General features: G+C 36.5%; 1 protein-coding gene across 4 annotated transcripts in view; it reads right to left on the minus strand.

Moving 5' to 3' along the window:
• The window catches only part of PLS1 (plastin 1), a 95,476-nt gene that overhangs the window by 18,761 nt on the left and 61,213 nt on the right, over window positions 1-15,502 (minus strand). For all 4 annotated transcript variants that reach the window (XM_010952241.3, XM_045514692.2, XM_045514690.2 and 1 more), the window contains 6 exons: window positions 13,387-13,519; window positions 11,977-12,058; window positions 4,531-4,696; window positions 4,307-4,449; window positions 3,389-3,484; window positions 637-832 (listed from right to left, as the gene is read on the minus strand). In XM_010952241.3, coding sequence (XP_010950543.1) covers window positions 637-832; window positions 3,389-3,484; window positions 4,307-4,449; window positions 4,531-4,696; window positions 11,977-12,058; window positions 13,387-13,519 — 816 coding nt within the window. The remainder of the gene's footprint in view (window positions 1-636; window positions 833-3,388; window positions 3,485-4,306; window positions 4,450-4,530; window positions 4,697-11,976; window positions 12,059-13,386; window positions 13,520-15,502) is intronic.

Genomic DNA, 15,502 nt, shown 5'->3' on the forward strand with positions numbered 1-15,502 from the left:
AAAAAACACAACATAAACAGTGCAAAAAATAAATATCAACCCAGATAGAAAGAATAAATGGTACTAATAAAAACATTCAGATGAGTATATATAGAGTATAGAAAAGTACTAAATACAGTACCTACATTAGGAGGGGTCAAATCTGCATTTCATGAAGCAAAATAGGAAAGTATTATAAATTATGAGACAGATAACAATAGCCCACACACAAGACAAGTAATGAATATTATAAGTTTTTCCATGTACACTAAAAACATTAAAAGGAGAAAAATATTGGAGTCAAACTGTAGGTTTCAATGGAGGAAAAAAGCTACAAATAATTATCTTTTTCCAATAGGTAATATTCATTGTCCGTATTGGTGGTGGAATTATGTTATGTGGTCATTTAAGAGAATATTTTAAACGTGTGACAGTTTTCATTAAACCCTTATGGAGAAATGACAGACAGGTAAGATTTAACTCAGCATTCTCTGTTAACCAAAATGAAAAATGACTTTAACGTGAACTTTTCAATGGATGTACATGTCTACACTCAGTAAACTGCATCTCCCACCACAGTCTCCTACCTCTGACAGTGAAGTAGGACAAGACCACAAGACACTTAGAGTGAATCAATGAAAGACAGAAAGAGCATACCTTCCAACAAATTCATATCGATGTCATTATTATCAGGCTTCTGTAGGCTTGGGTATGTGTTAAACAGATTAGCTACAAAGGCTAAATTAAGTTTAGGATTGCCTGAAACCACATCTGCAGGAGTGACAAACTGTCTGCAGCCCAGCTTATCTGCTTGTTGAAGCATGAATTCAGCCCGCTTCAAGTCATTTTTCTCCTAAACAGTGAAATAAAATGAAAATGGTCAAGGTTAAACTTTTGATTGGCATTTTTTAGAAACACATATTTATAAGCAATTACTTTTCTGGAAGAATATCAAAAAATGGCTCAAAACAGGGTCAGAAAGTGTAGGAATTCCGAATCAACTTCCCCATGTCTTTTAAATCAGTGAGAACAATTCTCTGAGTTTTCTTGCTGTGATTAGAGGAATATTTCACCCTCCTTGCTGAAGTCCTCAACAAAACTTTCAAATACTAAATCAGTAAGCTCCTGCTGGCTGAATTATAGGTAACCTGTCCAAGGCCATATATTAGAGTACCTTCTGGCTAAGAGGCCTAATTGTATCACCCATTCTACTCTGATATTTCCAGCAGACTCTTCTTTCAATGAAAAACAAGTTGGGACACATGTACAAAATATTAAGGTCAGAAGGAACAGCACTTTTCACAACTGCAAAACCCTGGAAACAAACCAAATGCTTATCAACAAGAGAACAGATGAAAACTGTGCAACTGTGTAATATTCCCACAAAGACATCTAACAATATGAGTGACTTCTAGTAACATAATATGTTCAAAGAAAAGTACTAGAAATGTAAGTACAACATGAGAAATTTTATATGAAGTTAAGAAGTTAAATAAAAAATTTTAATTCTGTAAGAAATATATTTGGTTGAAAGAAAACTATTTAAAAAGAAAAGCAACTATATAAAATGAGCATAAGATCCAAGATGGTGATGATCACATTAAAGTCGGGCAGCGAGATGGGATAAGGAAGAACAGCTAAATGTAAACTGATGTCAAAGTCTTAGCTTTCTTGGAGCGGAGGGTATAGCTCAGTGGTAGAGCACATGCTCGGTGTACAGGAGGTCCTGGGTTCAATCCCCAGGGCCTCGACTAAGGGGGAAAAAATAAAAAAAGAAAGAAAGAAGTCTTCGTGTTCTTGTTGGATTGAGGGTTCACATGAGCTGGTTACAATTTCAATACAAACGACTAACAAAAAAAAAAAATAAAAAAAGGGATATGCATGGACTCATGATGAGAGTATATCATGACCAGGTATTATGACTTACTTAATTCTGTGCACCAGTGTTGTAAGTAAAATGTAAATGAAATCAGAGGAAGCAATAGGTTCAGTGCTATTAAACAGCAATAAAAAGCTCCTCAGGTAGATGTGAACAAATCACAATATGTGGGCCTTATTCAGATCTTCATTCAAATAAATTATAACAAGAAAATCTGACATTTATGAGGCAATTGGAAATGTCAACATTGATTAGTCATTTTGATGATTTTATAAATTATTGTTAACTTTTTGGTATGATAAGGTATTATGGTTATATTTTAAAGAGTATTTACCTTTTAGAAATACATACTGAGATGCTTATTGATGTAATGATATGATGTCTAGGATTTGTTTCAAAATAATATGGAAGAGGAAGGAAATAAGTGGACGAGAAATGAAGGAAAAATACTGACCATGAGTTGATAGTTGGTGAATCTGGGGGATGAACACATGGTAGGTAGTTCACAATACTGAGTCTGTTCACTTTTGAATATGTTTGAAATTTTCCTTAAGTTTTTTTAAGTTCCTGATTTTTTGACTCAAACTAATTTGCAAATTTTGCAATAGATATTTCAGATGTTTTATTATAATAATGTGAAGTATAATCAATTAGTGATGTCTCAAGTTGCCTTTAAAACTAAATATTATGTATATTCACTTTAAGTACTTCATAGATTTTCATACAAACTATAATCTGACCAGATTTTAACGTTTAGATAGAACCATCCCTGGTATTTACAACTTACACTGAAAGAATGGGCTTCTTAGGAAATGTGTTAGATAGGTCAGGATTTGTATCAGTCCTTCTTCCACCATGAATACTAGGATTTGCCATCTTTTATTTTGTGTATTGCCAAATATAAGTTGGAAAAACTGCTCATCAGTTCCTTAGAAATCTAGTAATATCCTGTTGCTCCATTTCCTGGTGCACAGTGACAGCCACAAAAGCACCCTGGTGAGTTCCAGTGATGTTGCACCAGGGAAATGCGAGTGTAGGGTTGATTCCATACACACTCAAGGTCAGAATTCTGCAATTCCCTTTCTTCAGGCATGACAGCCAGGTAGCTTAGCATGGAAATTTGGAGCCTAGGGCATGAAGGATTAAAAAAAAAAAAAAAAAAAAAAACTTCTGGAAAGCAAAGAGCCACGCTTTAACGAAGGGCTCAGGGCTCCACCAGGGAATGCTGCTTGGAGAGTGCTGTACTCTAAATATGACTGCACTGGCTAGTCAAATTCATAGAGATGCAAAGTAGAACAGTGGTTACCAGGAGCTTGGGAGAGAGAAGAATGGGGAGTTGTTTAATGGGTTCAGATTCACTATGCAATGAGGAAAAACTTCTGGAGAGGGATAGTGGTGATGACTGCACATAAAGCAAATGTACTTAATGCCACTGAACTGTACGCTTAAAAATGGTTAAAATGGTAAATTTTATGTTATGTAAAAAATTTTACAAAAATTTTTTAAAGTTTAATTAAAAACTATACTGACGTTAAATCCCGAAAGGTCGATGGCAATAGCACGTCCATCATCCCGGTCACCTTTAGGTGCAATCTGATTAAGCAGATGAAAATACGCTCTTGAATCCTTTAAGAAAAGAAATGAAATGGAATTTTAAAAATGAATAAAATCATCACTAGATATAGGAAAAAAGTAGTCAAACTGAAGAAACTTCCCCCATCTCAAAGAATGGACTAAGAACTTAGTAACCTTTACTTATTACTTATAGGTTCCTGAGCGCACGATGCTGTCTCACACTTCAGAGCATCTAGCAATCCTGTTTCCGACACCTGGAACGGCCTTCCTCACCTTTTTCATTTGTTTACACTCTTAAGCATCAGCATCAGTTAAGATTAGGGTCCAGTTTCCTTGATGAGTCCCTTCCAGTAAGGAGGGAAGTGTTTCAAGCTACTTTGGTTCACAGACATACCTGAAGACCTCCTTTTGTCTATGTTCCCTGTGCCTTCAGATATTTTGGTTTCCTATTAACTGCTTATTGGCAAAGTGGGAGTAAGAGCATTAAACTGGTCAAGCCCACAAGGGCCTCTAGTCCAGCCAACAGATGTCATTCTCAGTCCAAATGCATAGACTGACATCCTCATTATCATTTAGTCTCCCTGGGGCACATCAAATGGGAAAGAATGCTTTAATCTGCTAATGCTAGCACCTCTTTCCTCTCACAACCAGCTGTATTTCTTATAAAAAGCCAATAAACCAGTTTTTTTTATTTAGTAAAAGATTTTCTGATTATAATCTGGGGATCCACATCAGACAGATAAACGCAAAATTTCATTTTCTATACTGTGTCCCTGTGAATTAAATTTCAAATTTAAGTCTGAAACCCTTTTTCTTTTTTATACACTCCACATCCTTATTTTATGGCATGAATCTGAACATTAAAATGTAAACCTTAATGTCTTGGCTGAAGTTGCTGATGGTACGCCACCCTGCATTGGTCAGATGGTAGTTCACCCACCGCAGCAGTAATTCCTCTGGAGAAAGCTTCATCAGCTCTTCCAGGTCCTCGCCTTCATTTAGCAGTGCAATCAGGGCTGAGGGGGAAATAATGAAATATAAATTCTCCTCATAGTAAGACTATGTCAATGGAAAGCAAATATTTTTGACTCTCTTACCTTCGTTCCTAGAAATCTCAATATCAGCAAAAAGACCCACTTTGATGATCTGCCAGAGAAGTCCCAAGACCAAGTGAGGTTTTCCTTCTTTGAGATCCTGGGCACCAATGTTGACCACGGTACAACCAATGGCGGAGGCGGAATTCAGGGCTAGGTTTAAATTTTCCTGAATTGCCACAGAGGAAAATGCGCGTGAGGAAGTACTTTCTAAACCCTTATCAACAAGTTGTGAAGGTAAAGAAGAAACAATGGATGGTGAACTTCCTCATTTATTTTTAACATAAGTAATACTGATACCACCTCTATATGCCAGTGATTTCCAAATCTCTAGGCCACGCACCCTCCCAGACCCCAGTCTAAACTCTACACATAGATATGCACTGGATTATGCCCACCTAAATGTTGCACAAGCACCTCAAACTCAACATGTCCAAACTGAAGCAATTCTCAGGCCATGCCTCCCTCGTCTTCCTCTAATTCCCTGTTAAAATGGGCTTTTCCTTTATTTCCCATCTTGGTTGACAGGACCAACCTTCATTCTTGCCTTCTTTCTCCTGAAGTCAGAAACCTGAGCAAAATCCTTGTTCTTCCTTGCCTCCTATGTGACCAATTTCTGTCAATCCACCCTTCTAAATACCTCTGGAAACTGTCAGTGCCTTTCTTCAAGTTTCTTAGTTCCTTCCTAGCCCCCATTCTTCAACTTAACACTCTACAATCCATCTTCCACGACACCCTGCTGTTGGTGACCATAGTACAATATGAACCTGATGGTGTTCCCTAGCTTTAAAATCCTTCAAATTAGTCCCTGTCATTCCTACTATGTCTTCTCACTCACTCTGTTCCAGCTACATAGAGACTTCGAACTCTGCCTGCAACACACTTTCCCCAGATATCCACAATTCCTTTAGGACTGCTCAACTGCAACTAATGGCTTTCCCCGATTATCCTACACAAAATAGCAAACAGCCTGATTAAAATATGGGCAGAATTTCTCCAAAGAAGATATCAAATGGACAATAAATACGTGAAGAGATTATCAACATGACTAATCATTAGGGAAATGTCAATCAAACCCACAATAAGACATCACTTTATATCCATCAGGATGTCTATTATTAACAAAACAAAATAACAAGCATTGGAGAGGATGTGGATAAATTGGAACCTTTCTGCATTGTTAGTGGGAATGTAAAACAGTGCAGTTTCTGTGGAAAACAGTACAGCAATTCCTCAAAAAATTAAACATGGAATTAGCATCTAATCTAGCAATTTCCACTTCTGGGTATATACTACAGAAAATGCAAGCTAGGACTCAAACAGATATGTACACACTCATGTTCATAGCATTATTCACAAAAGCCAGAAGGTGGAAACAACCCAAGTGTCCATCCACAGATAAACAGATAAGTAAAATATGGTATAGACATACAATAGAGTATTATTTAGCCTTAAAAAGGAAGGGAATTCCGACTTATGCTGCAGCACGGATGAATGTTGAAGACATTACACTAAATGAAATAAGTCAGTCACACATACAAAAAATAGCTATTGTATGATTGCACTTTTATGAGGTACCTAGAGTAGCCAAAATCATAGAGACAGAAAGTAGAATGGTGGCAGCCAGGGCATGGGGGAGTGGACAATGGGGAGTTATTATTTAATGTGCATAGAGTTTCAGTTCGGGAGGATGAGAAGAGCTCTGGAGAAGAATGGTAATTATGAATGCATAGCTATGTAAGTGTATGCACACTTAAAAATGGTTAAAGTGGTAAGTTTTATGTTATGTGTATTTTACAACAATGAAAAAAGGAAGAAAAAAAACACCTAGAGCCATCTTGAAGATGCCCTCTATGACTAAACCTGGGACAATTTAAGAACCAAAATAATTAAGCACAGTAATGAATTAAGCCACTGGAAAAAGTAGGAATTCCTGAGTCAATATCAATGACAGAGAGAGAAGAGAAGAGACATCTCTTGGTTACAGTAGAATGCCAAGTAAATGAGTGGTAAATGTGGAGGAAGTGCTGGAGTTGAAAAAGAAAACGTAATTTTGCAACCACCATGGTAACACTAGATTAGGAAAGAATCATCAATGCACACTAAATCTAGGGAGAAATTCCGTTAAGGAGCAGGATATCTGCATAGCCTTCAAGTGTTTCCCCATGGGGTGCTTATTAAGCACAAGGGAGAAAAAGAAAACAGTAATTTTACAGTGGAGAAACTGGGCAACATCTTAATCTGATGATAAAAACTAACATCAACTATAAGGGATATATAGATCTCTTGTGCCTCTAAATATATCAGTGTATAAACTTGATGACTATACTGTGGTAATATAAGAGAAAATCCTTATTCTTATTAAGTATATGCTAAGGAACTCATTAGCAAAGAGTCATGAGGTATGGAACGTGCCCTCAAATGGTTTAGGAAAAAACACTGTGTACACACACACACACACACACACACACACAGAAGTAGGAGAGCACAAATATTAAAGCAAGTGAAATAAACAACTAACAACAGGGAACCTAGGTAAAGGGTATATGAGTGTTTTTGTACAGGTTTTAGTTTTGCCATTTCTTACAAGTTTGGAATTATTTTCACATAAACCTAAAAAAAAAAAAAGATAACTCTCTTAAAGGTTTTTTTGGGGGTTGGGGTTGGGAGGTAATTAGGTTTACATATTTATTTTTAGAGGAGGTACTGGGGAATGAACCCATGTCCTCGTGCATGCTAAGCATGTGCTCTACCACTTGAGCTATACCCTCCTCCCCCTTAGAGCTTTTTTAAATCCAGACATGCCATTAATTTTAATCTAAGAGCTTAACTAAAGGCAATATTTATTTAATAATATGAATTAATTTGTCCTTTAGTTTTCATCTATTAATGCTGTGCCAGTGACCAGAAACACAAATGAAAGGAAAAAGAAACACCAAACAACAAAAAACTGGGACAACATAAGGCAGCAAATTGGAAAAGACATCGAATTAGAAAAATTATGTTACCTTGGCTTTTCATTTTTTTTTTCTTTCCTCAAACTTCTTTCCTAGAAATAACAAATGTACCTAGGCCTTTTTTGTAATCACCTTTTCACCTTTTGGAAGGACATAGTGGCCTGTTTGCTGCTGGGCCTTATTTTTGTGGCCATTTAATGGTAATAAATAATCAATACAGTTAGACTTTAAAGTCACCAGAGATAAGAAGAGGTAAATTTAATAGCTAGTGGATTTGTTGTTAATTGTGTTTGATTTGCTTTTGGGAAAAGGTAGAGATTGTCTTTTCCTCTTTTACTTCAACAGTCTATGTTTGGGTGGAGTCCCTGCTTCCACAGCTTGTTTAAATTTTTGAGTTTGATGTTTACCAGCCAGAAGATACGCAAAGGGTCACAAAGCACAGCGATTATTTCAAATGCTTCTTGCAGTATGCTGAAGCAATCTGGCTTGCTGGGCTCCAAGTAAATGGCTGTGTCTCTTGGGGTTCAGTCCAGGATAATTAAAGTTAACATTTGGAATCAAATTATTTTTGTCATGGTATTAAGCAATATTCATTTAAACACAGTTCTCCCAGAAGAAGGCAGAACCAGAGAATCCTTTAATATATTTATAATCTAAATCCACTACAAATACACATGATAAATATGAAAATATTATCAGTGAATTTCAAGTACTTTCTGGATATTTAGAAGATTTTTCATATCTTCAGATATGTTTCAGCTACCTGAAATCAAATCAATATAACTTTCAAGAGACAGCCTCTGCCAATTGAGGCTTGACCAGTAATATTTTTCTATCTTCTTTTCCAAGAGCATAAAGGATGTTTGGTCCACTTGGGATTCTCCAGAATGCATCAGCAGGGGAAAGAACGGGACTGATGAAAATTATTCCAATAATAAGGGTAATCTTGTAATGACCCTTCAATATATGCACTGACAGCATGGTGCTGTGGCCAAAAGAAATATGCAGTTTCACTAAATTTATTATAATAATTAGTGAGAACCAGAAAACCTTCCACTGCTTGCCTCTGCCTGGACAGTGACAAGGAGACCACACCTTAACATGACTTTGGGCAATTCCTCTGTTTTCACTGACATGACTTTATTCTTCGAGGAAAAGAAGGCAAAGTGTTTGATGGTTCATTGCAGGCACTACTTGGGAGACTCAACTCTTCAGTGGGAAACACTGATGGACAGTTAATACTCTAAAAGATTCTTTGACTCCTTCCCCTCGAAATCCTCCCCTTGCTACTTCCACCAATCTTGACTGATGTATGGTGATCCTTACCCAGTAATCAGTCTCCCCTCTATTCCTCTCCCACACTGAAAGGCTGTCCTGAAACCACAATTCCAAATCTCAAATTCTGACCTTCACTGGAAGACACTGCTGGGGTTTTGCAGGTGGTGTTTTCTCTTACTGCAGTAAGCAGTAAAACTCATTTTTGTCTTATCAGTAGGTTGTGTTGGTGATATATGGGGAATCAGCCTTTGATGTTAATTTTATTTAAAAAATGTTGGGCTTTGCAAGTATAGCAAATGACTTACAAGTAATTGGATTAAAAGTAAGGAGCCAAAATGTGCTTCCTCAAATAAATGGTAAGTTTCCAATTGGTAACTACAATACCACCCTACAGGTAATTAGGGAATAGGGTTGACCACTATTGTCTAAAGCCAATTCTAAAGAACAAGAAGTACCAGGAGAACCCCACAAAGAGGTTGTTCTCCGAGTTTTAAAATGGACAACTGCCCTGAGTGCTCAATCTTCCTTCCTGAAGACCTGTCTTGGCAGGGGTAGACAAGGACAATGAGGAACTTCCAACAATTGAGACATGAGAGAGATGTTGTTTCTCCTTTTGTTTCAGTGTCCTAATCTGTGAAATAGGATATCTTACAGAGATATTAGGAAAAGACTCAACCAAACATGGAGGTTTATCTTGGATAAACCATCCATTCTCCCCCATTTTTTGTGTGGGAACATAACCTATTGATATTGAAAAGAATACAGCAGCCAGATGGATGCATGCATGCTCTCCCATCTTTTCTGTGCATCAGTGAATTCTCTGTGCCTAAGATACAGCCGACTTTACCAGGTAGGAAATTTTACACTGCTGGTTTAGATAGCTTCTCACATCCCTTCTATTTTAGTTAATTACCCAATTCTTTACTAACAGTCTCAAATAGGAACACTGCAAGTTTTCCTTCTTTTAGTTCATACCACTTTGCAACTTTTCATTTCCCTTAAAGCTTCAATTCCAGATGAGTTCATTTTTGTTAATGATTTCTGAGAGGGCTGTGCTATACAATTAATGGTTCAGTAAGGATAAAGGCATGATTTGCTATTCAGATTTCTTTCTTATTTTACATATCATCACTTCTCCTCCATTTGGAATGTCCAAATGAGATTTATGTTTTCCCTACTTAAACTGTAATTGAAATTAAGGTCATATGTGTGTGTGCACATTTGTACACAGATATAAGTGTAAAGTGTATACACATACATCTCGTATGTAGGTGAGTATATTAATTGCATTGGATTTTTTACATGTTTTAATGAACAGATTCAATTTCCTATACCCACTCTTGTGTTAGTTTCCTGGCTTTCAGGTCCCCAAATCACTACCGTCTGTTTTTCAGACTCTTATTCATATAATTATTTTTTTTCCTTTCAATAATGATGAACAATCAAGAGAATGCAGCTCAGTGACACACTGGATAGAAGAGAGATGACAGAGTCTCCAAGACCATAAATGAGTCCTGCTCTTAACTATTTGATCTGTCCCTTTCCCTTGCTTTCATAGTTATTGTATGTCATTTTCGTCCTTTCATATTCCTCTTCTTTCACACATTATGATACTTATCATCATGAGGTGAAAAACTATATTACTACAACTTTTTACAAATGAGTTAGGCTTCTTTGGGATAAAGTTTCATGGGAAACTGGTACTTTTCTAGCAGATCTATTCCCAGAGCTCTAAAATTACTGAATAAACAAAGCAGATTTGATAGCCACAGTAACACTCTGCCCCTTCCCAGAGGCCTGCCCTTTCTCATTCTACATTAGTACACTCTTTCAAGCATCCTAGAGACTTAGACTATGACCCCTACTCATACTAGAAGAACGCTCTCTCTAAAAACAGAAATGTAAAAGACTGAGACCCTCAGACCCATCCTATAGCTATTGCAAAATAGTTACAGAGCATTTTTCTTTAATGTCCTGCAAACAACTATTAAAAGTCAAGCCATACAATTAATTTATACAATAGTAAGAAATGCTGTATTTCGGACCCAGGGCCATAAAAAGTTATGTGACACACATATTCTAAAAGGAAGATGTATATGAATATTTCCAACAACTATAGATCCTAGATGAAGCACCCTGACACAAGATGTGAAAGAAAGTGAACTTATGGCAACTGCAATCAGAAATGGGCTTCTTCAAGAATGGTCGTTTCTGCTAGGAAGATGCCACATTATTGGCTTTCTGGAAAGTGGAGGACAAGAAAGCCATGCTAGTCAACACCCAATTCTTACTTCTCAGTTCTTACTTAACAGGAAATGGGAGTCCCTGTTAGATAGTCCAAGACTAACCACACACCACTGCTCTAAGGTCATGGCTTCCTTATAGAAGAGACTTAACTTCAGCAAAATCAAGCATTATACTTGCCAACAGAAATGAAGGAAACAGCTTAGCAGTAGCTTGCTGTTAACAGCTACAGCAGTGACCAGCACATTAACTAGTTGCTTACTACTACCACCACATGAGAATGGCAGTATAGAGTAGTGATTAGAAGGCTGGGCTCTGGAGCTAGGCTACTGGGGTCATATCCTGGCTGGACCACTGTGTAACCTCTCGGTGCCTCAGTTTCCCCACCTGTAAAATCATAGTATTTACCTTGTTTTAAGGCCGCTGGATGGAGTCAAAGGGATAATTCATGTGGTGTGTTTAGAACACTGATTGGTACCTACTACGCACTTAGTAAATACAGATGTCCACCTAATAATCTGGACATTTTGAAGGGAAACGTATGGTGACTATAAATTCCTGGCCTTTGACAAGATCTGAATGGAAAAGCTGATGACAGAATGATCTAGTACAAAAAAAAAGCTAAAATTTTGTGAAATGGTAAAACATGTGGTAAAACTGTGTAGTATTCTTATTTCAACCAATCAACAAGAACACTGGCACTAAGCAAATATTCATTAATAAACATAACTCAGTAATTATAATAACATAATCTGAATACTATTATCTTAAGAAGTTCATCCAAAGTACCTTGAGTCTTAATTCCACTCATTAAAAAATGCAGCTGAATTCTTACCTAATGAAAACCTAGTTTTTTACAGGAAGCCAAAATTATGTTAAAGCAAAGGTTTTGCCTGGGTTTAAAGATCTGTTAATAAGGGATCCATGATCCTTACGGTAACACGATCACCAGCAAAGGACAAATACTTACAGAAATAGTGAAAGGGGTGAGCTTCTTCTTATTAATGGCTCTTTCATCGATCGTGTCTGGTTCAGATAAGTTGATCATTTTGCTAAAGAGAAAATGGAAATAATTCAGTTTAAGACCCCCAGAAATGTTTTTAGTTTAATTTTACAAGTAGATAATAAAATTAAAATTTGAAAAATAATAATCCATTTCTTTAAAATAGGATAGTGTAATTCATATAGGGACTTAATTTTAAAAACCTAAGAAATACTCCCTAACCCAAAACAAATTCATCATTTACTGCAATAGCAATCTTAGATTTCTTTCTAGTTTTTTTCACAGTCTTGCATTTTCTGTCTCTGAATCTTGCCTTTATTTCATTTAATGAACATCTACATTGGGCAGCCTGAGATGTAAAACAAAGACATTTTCAAGAAGCCAAATTTCATAAAGTGCTATCAACAGTGTTAAAAGTACTGTTGTTGCAGAAAGATAAAGAGCCAGACATTTTGCCTTTCTAAAATCTCAATAGTGCAAACATTTTTAAAAAAATTAATATAAAATGTATCTCTGTATTTTAGAATATAATTTACATTTTAAAGTAAGGTTAAGAAAATACCCATTCAACTCATAATAGGAATTTCCTCTGAAGGTCAGAGGAAGAGGTCAAAGTTGCACGTGGAAGTCAAGGCATATTTTATACATAATGTCCTAAAAACTAATATTTTGTACTCATGGGTAGTTTTTTTTCTTAGGTAAAAACATGGGAAAAAAACTGAGGAAACTTGCCAGAATGTCAATAATAGCTAATTATAGGTGTTAAGAATATTTTTAATGGTTATTTTCTTCTTGGCAAGTTTCCTGTATTTTTATAAACTTCAAAAAAATAAAAAATAAAAAAGACATCTGCTTTGTTCAGAGATGTATGCTAGGACTCCAGAACATATAACTAAGACAAAGACATATAACTAAGACATGCCCTTAGAGAGTTTACAATCTCATGAGCAGAAACAGCAAAGAGCCAAGGATGACAGGAATGACTTAAAACATTAATGGCACTTAAGCACAAAATGAGATATATTATTTCTATTGTATTTCCTCATGTTCCTGTTTCAGTCAATAATGAACACTCTCCTACTGAGAAGTGAAAAAAGAAACCCTGTGAACCCATTAAAATGCACCAGAGGAATTCAAAAGTTCCTTGGTATTATTAAGGAAATGGATGAAAAAGACACCAGACAAGTAAGAGCCTGCATTTGAAGGAAAATTTTGGAAAACAAATAGTACTTAATTTTCTATGCAATCTAAATTCTTCAAGATCAGTGTACCTCCTTGTTAACTAATTTGAAAAATTTGCTGAATTTTAGTTTTCACTGAATGCTCACTAATGGAGACAGTAAAAACATAGCTCCCTTAACCCAGTGCTCAACTCACCAAAGAAGGATGCCATCGGCAAGCGACTTGAAAAGACTGCCATCATTGGGATTCATGGGTATGAGATGCTTACAGTCAGGGTCATTCTCCAGGGCTTTGTTTATCCAGTTAACAAAAGCCACTTTTTCTTCCTCTGGAAACAGAAAATCTTAGTTGCAAGACCTCATTTCACAAAATTAACTGCACTACAAAAACATACTTTAAAATTTCTGTCCAAAAATAATATATGCCAATTTTTAAAACTCTACTAAAACACCAGAGGGTTTAAGAGGGCTTACGGGTTGAAGAAGAAAGGGGAATTCATTCCACTTTTTCATCTGATATATCAGGGGGGACTAAGGCATATATAGCTTAAGTGAGCACAGTACATATTCGGTTTGATTCCAAAATCTTTCCAAATAGTTATTGCTTCTGAGAGCTAATCGATCAGAAGCCAAACATCAAAGGTCAGATTATACACACACACATACACACACACACACACCGGGGGGGGGGGGGGGAATACAAGAAACAAATATTCACAGCAATAAACTCCACTCCTCTCTCCCCTACAAAAAATGTACACAGTTGTGGTTTGGGGCTTACAACAGAAATACTGGTTTTAATCAAGAATTGAATGAGTAAAATAGTTCCATTTCTGTGGAATTTCTACTAGAAGGAAATGGACACAAATCTGGTTATCAGCATTACTCTCGGCCACCTTCACCCTCAACTTCTCAACACATGGCCTCTAGAGAGCAAGCACTGCTCTTTAGGCAGAAAGTGTTGTTGGGCTATGCAGTGGGGAAAACAGGAAGGAACTTACAGGGAAAATGTTCTACTGCCTGATTATTCTTCTCTAAATATAAAAATGATTTATCAATATAAAACCTAAAAGAAAAGAATTCCCATTTTCATTACAGGATAGCATACCCTACTCTGACCTTCCCCATTATTGCCCCAGTTCCTAGAACCAGGTAACCTTCCTAACAGCACATTTGGTAGGTACACCTCAAATTTAATCCATCTCACACACACACACACACACAATTGATAAAAACACATTTACTTTTGTACATATCATTATCTGCCTTCTTTTCTTCTTGCCATACTTCCTCAGGGACTGAGAATCTAGAGATTTAAAGATCACTAAGATACTGCATCTCCTCCCATCAAGGAATTTTTAGTGTAATGTTAAGATAAAACAAATCTATGAAGAAATGTAACAAAAGGAAATGGACACACCACAAGAGAGATAAAAGCAGTGTTTCAGAGAATTTAAAGGAAGAAAGGTTTCTGGTTGGGGTGATCAAAAAAGGCTTTATAGAAAAGGTACTATTTAAAAGACAGATTTTTAATAGGTGAAGATGGGCAGGGAAAGGGAGTATGTTCCAGGTATAGTAACCAGGAATGAGATACCACTTTACAGCCTCTGGGATAGCTGTAATAAAAGAAATGGACAACCACAAGTGTCGGTGAGAATGGGAAGAACTCAGAACTTTTAGACATTGCTCATAGGAACGGAAATGGTGCAGCCACTTTGGAAAACAATTTGGCAGTTCTTTAAAATATTAACCATGGAGTTACCAAAAGACCACTCCCAGGTAAATACGTAAGAGAATTCAAAGCATATGTCCACACAAAAAATGTGTACATGAGTGTTCATACAGCATTATTCATAATAGCCCAAAAAAGGAAACAACCTAAATGTCTATCAGCTGATGAAAGGATAAACAAAATGTGGTATTATCCATAGAACGGACTATTACTTATCAATAAAAAAGAATGAAGTATGACATAGGCCACAAAATGGATGATCCTTGAAAATGTAATGCCAGTGAGGAAGTCTGTCAAGTGAAAGGCCATGACTGTGAGTCCATTCATATAAAATTTCCAGAATAGGCAAATAGTAGATAAATGGTTGTCAGAGGTGGGGGGGATGGGAGAAATGAGGAGTGATTGCTAATGAGCATCAGGTTTTTCTCTGGGGTAATGAAAGTGTTCTAAAATTAGATGGTGGTGATGACCGTACAACTCTGTGAACACGCTGAAAACTACGAAACTGTGTACTTTCAAAGAGTGAATTCATGATACCTCAATTATATCTCAATTAAGCTGTTCTTTTTTTAAGTCATTA

Source organism: Camelus bactrianus, chromosome 1, assembly GCF_048773025.1.
Source record: "Camelus bactrianus isolate YW-2024 breed Bactrian camel chromosome 1, ASM4877302v1, whole genome shotgun sequence".
In the NCBI taxonomy this organism is placed as follows: Eukaryota; Metazoa; Chordata; class Mammalia; order Artiodactyla; family Camelidae; genus Camelus; species Camelus bactrianus.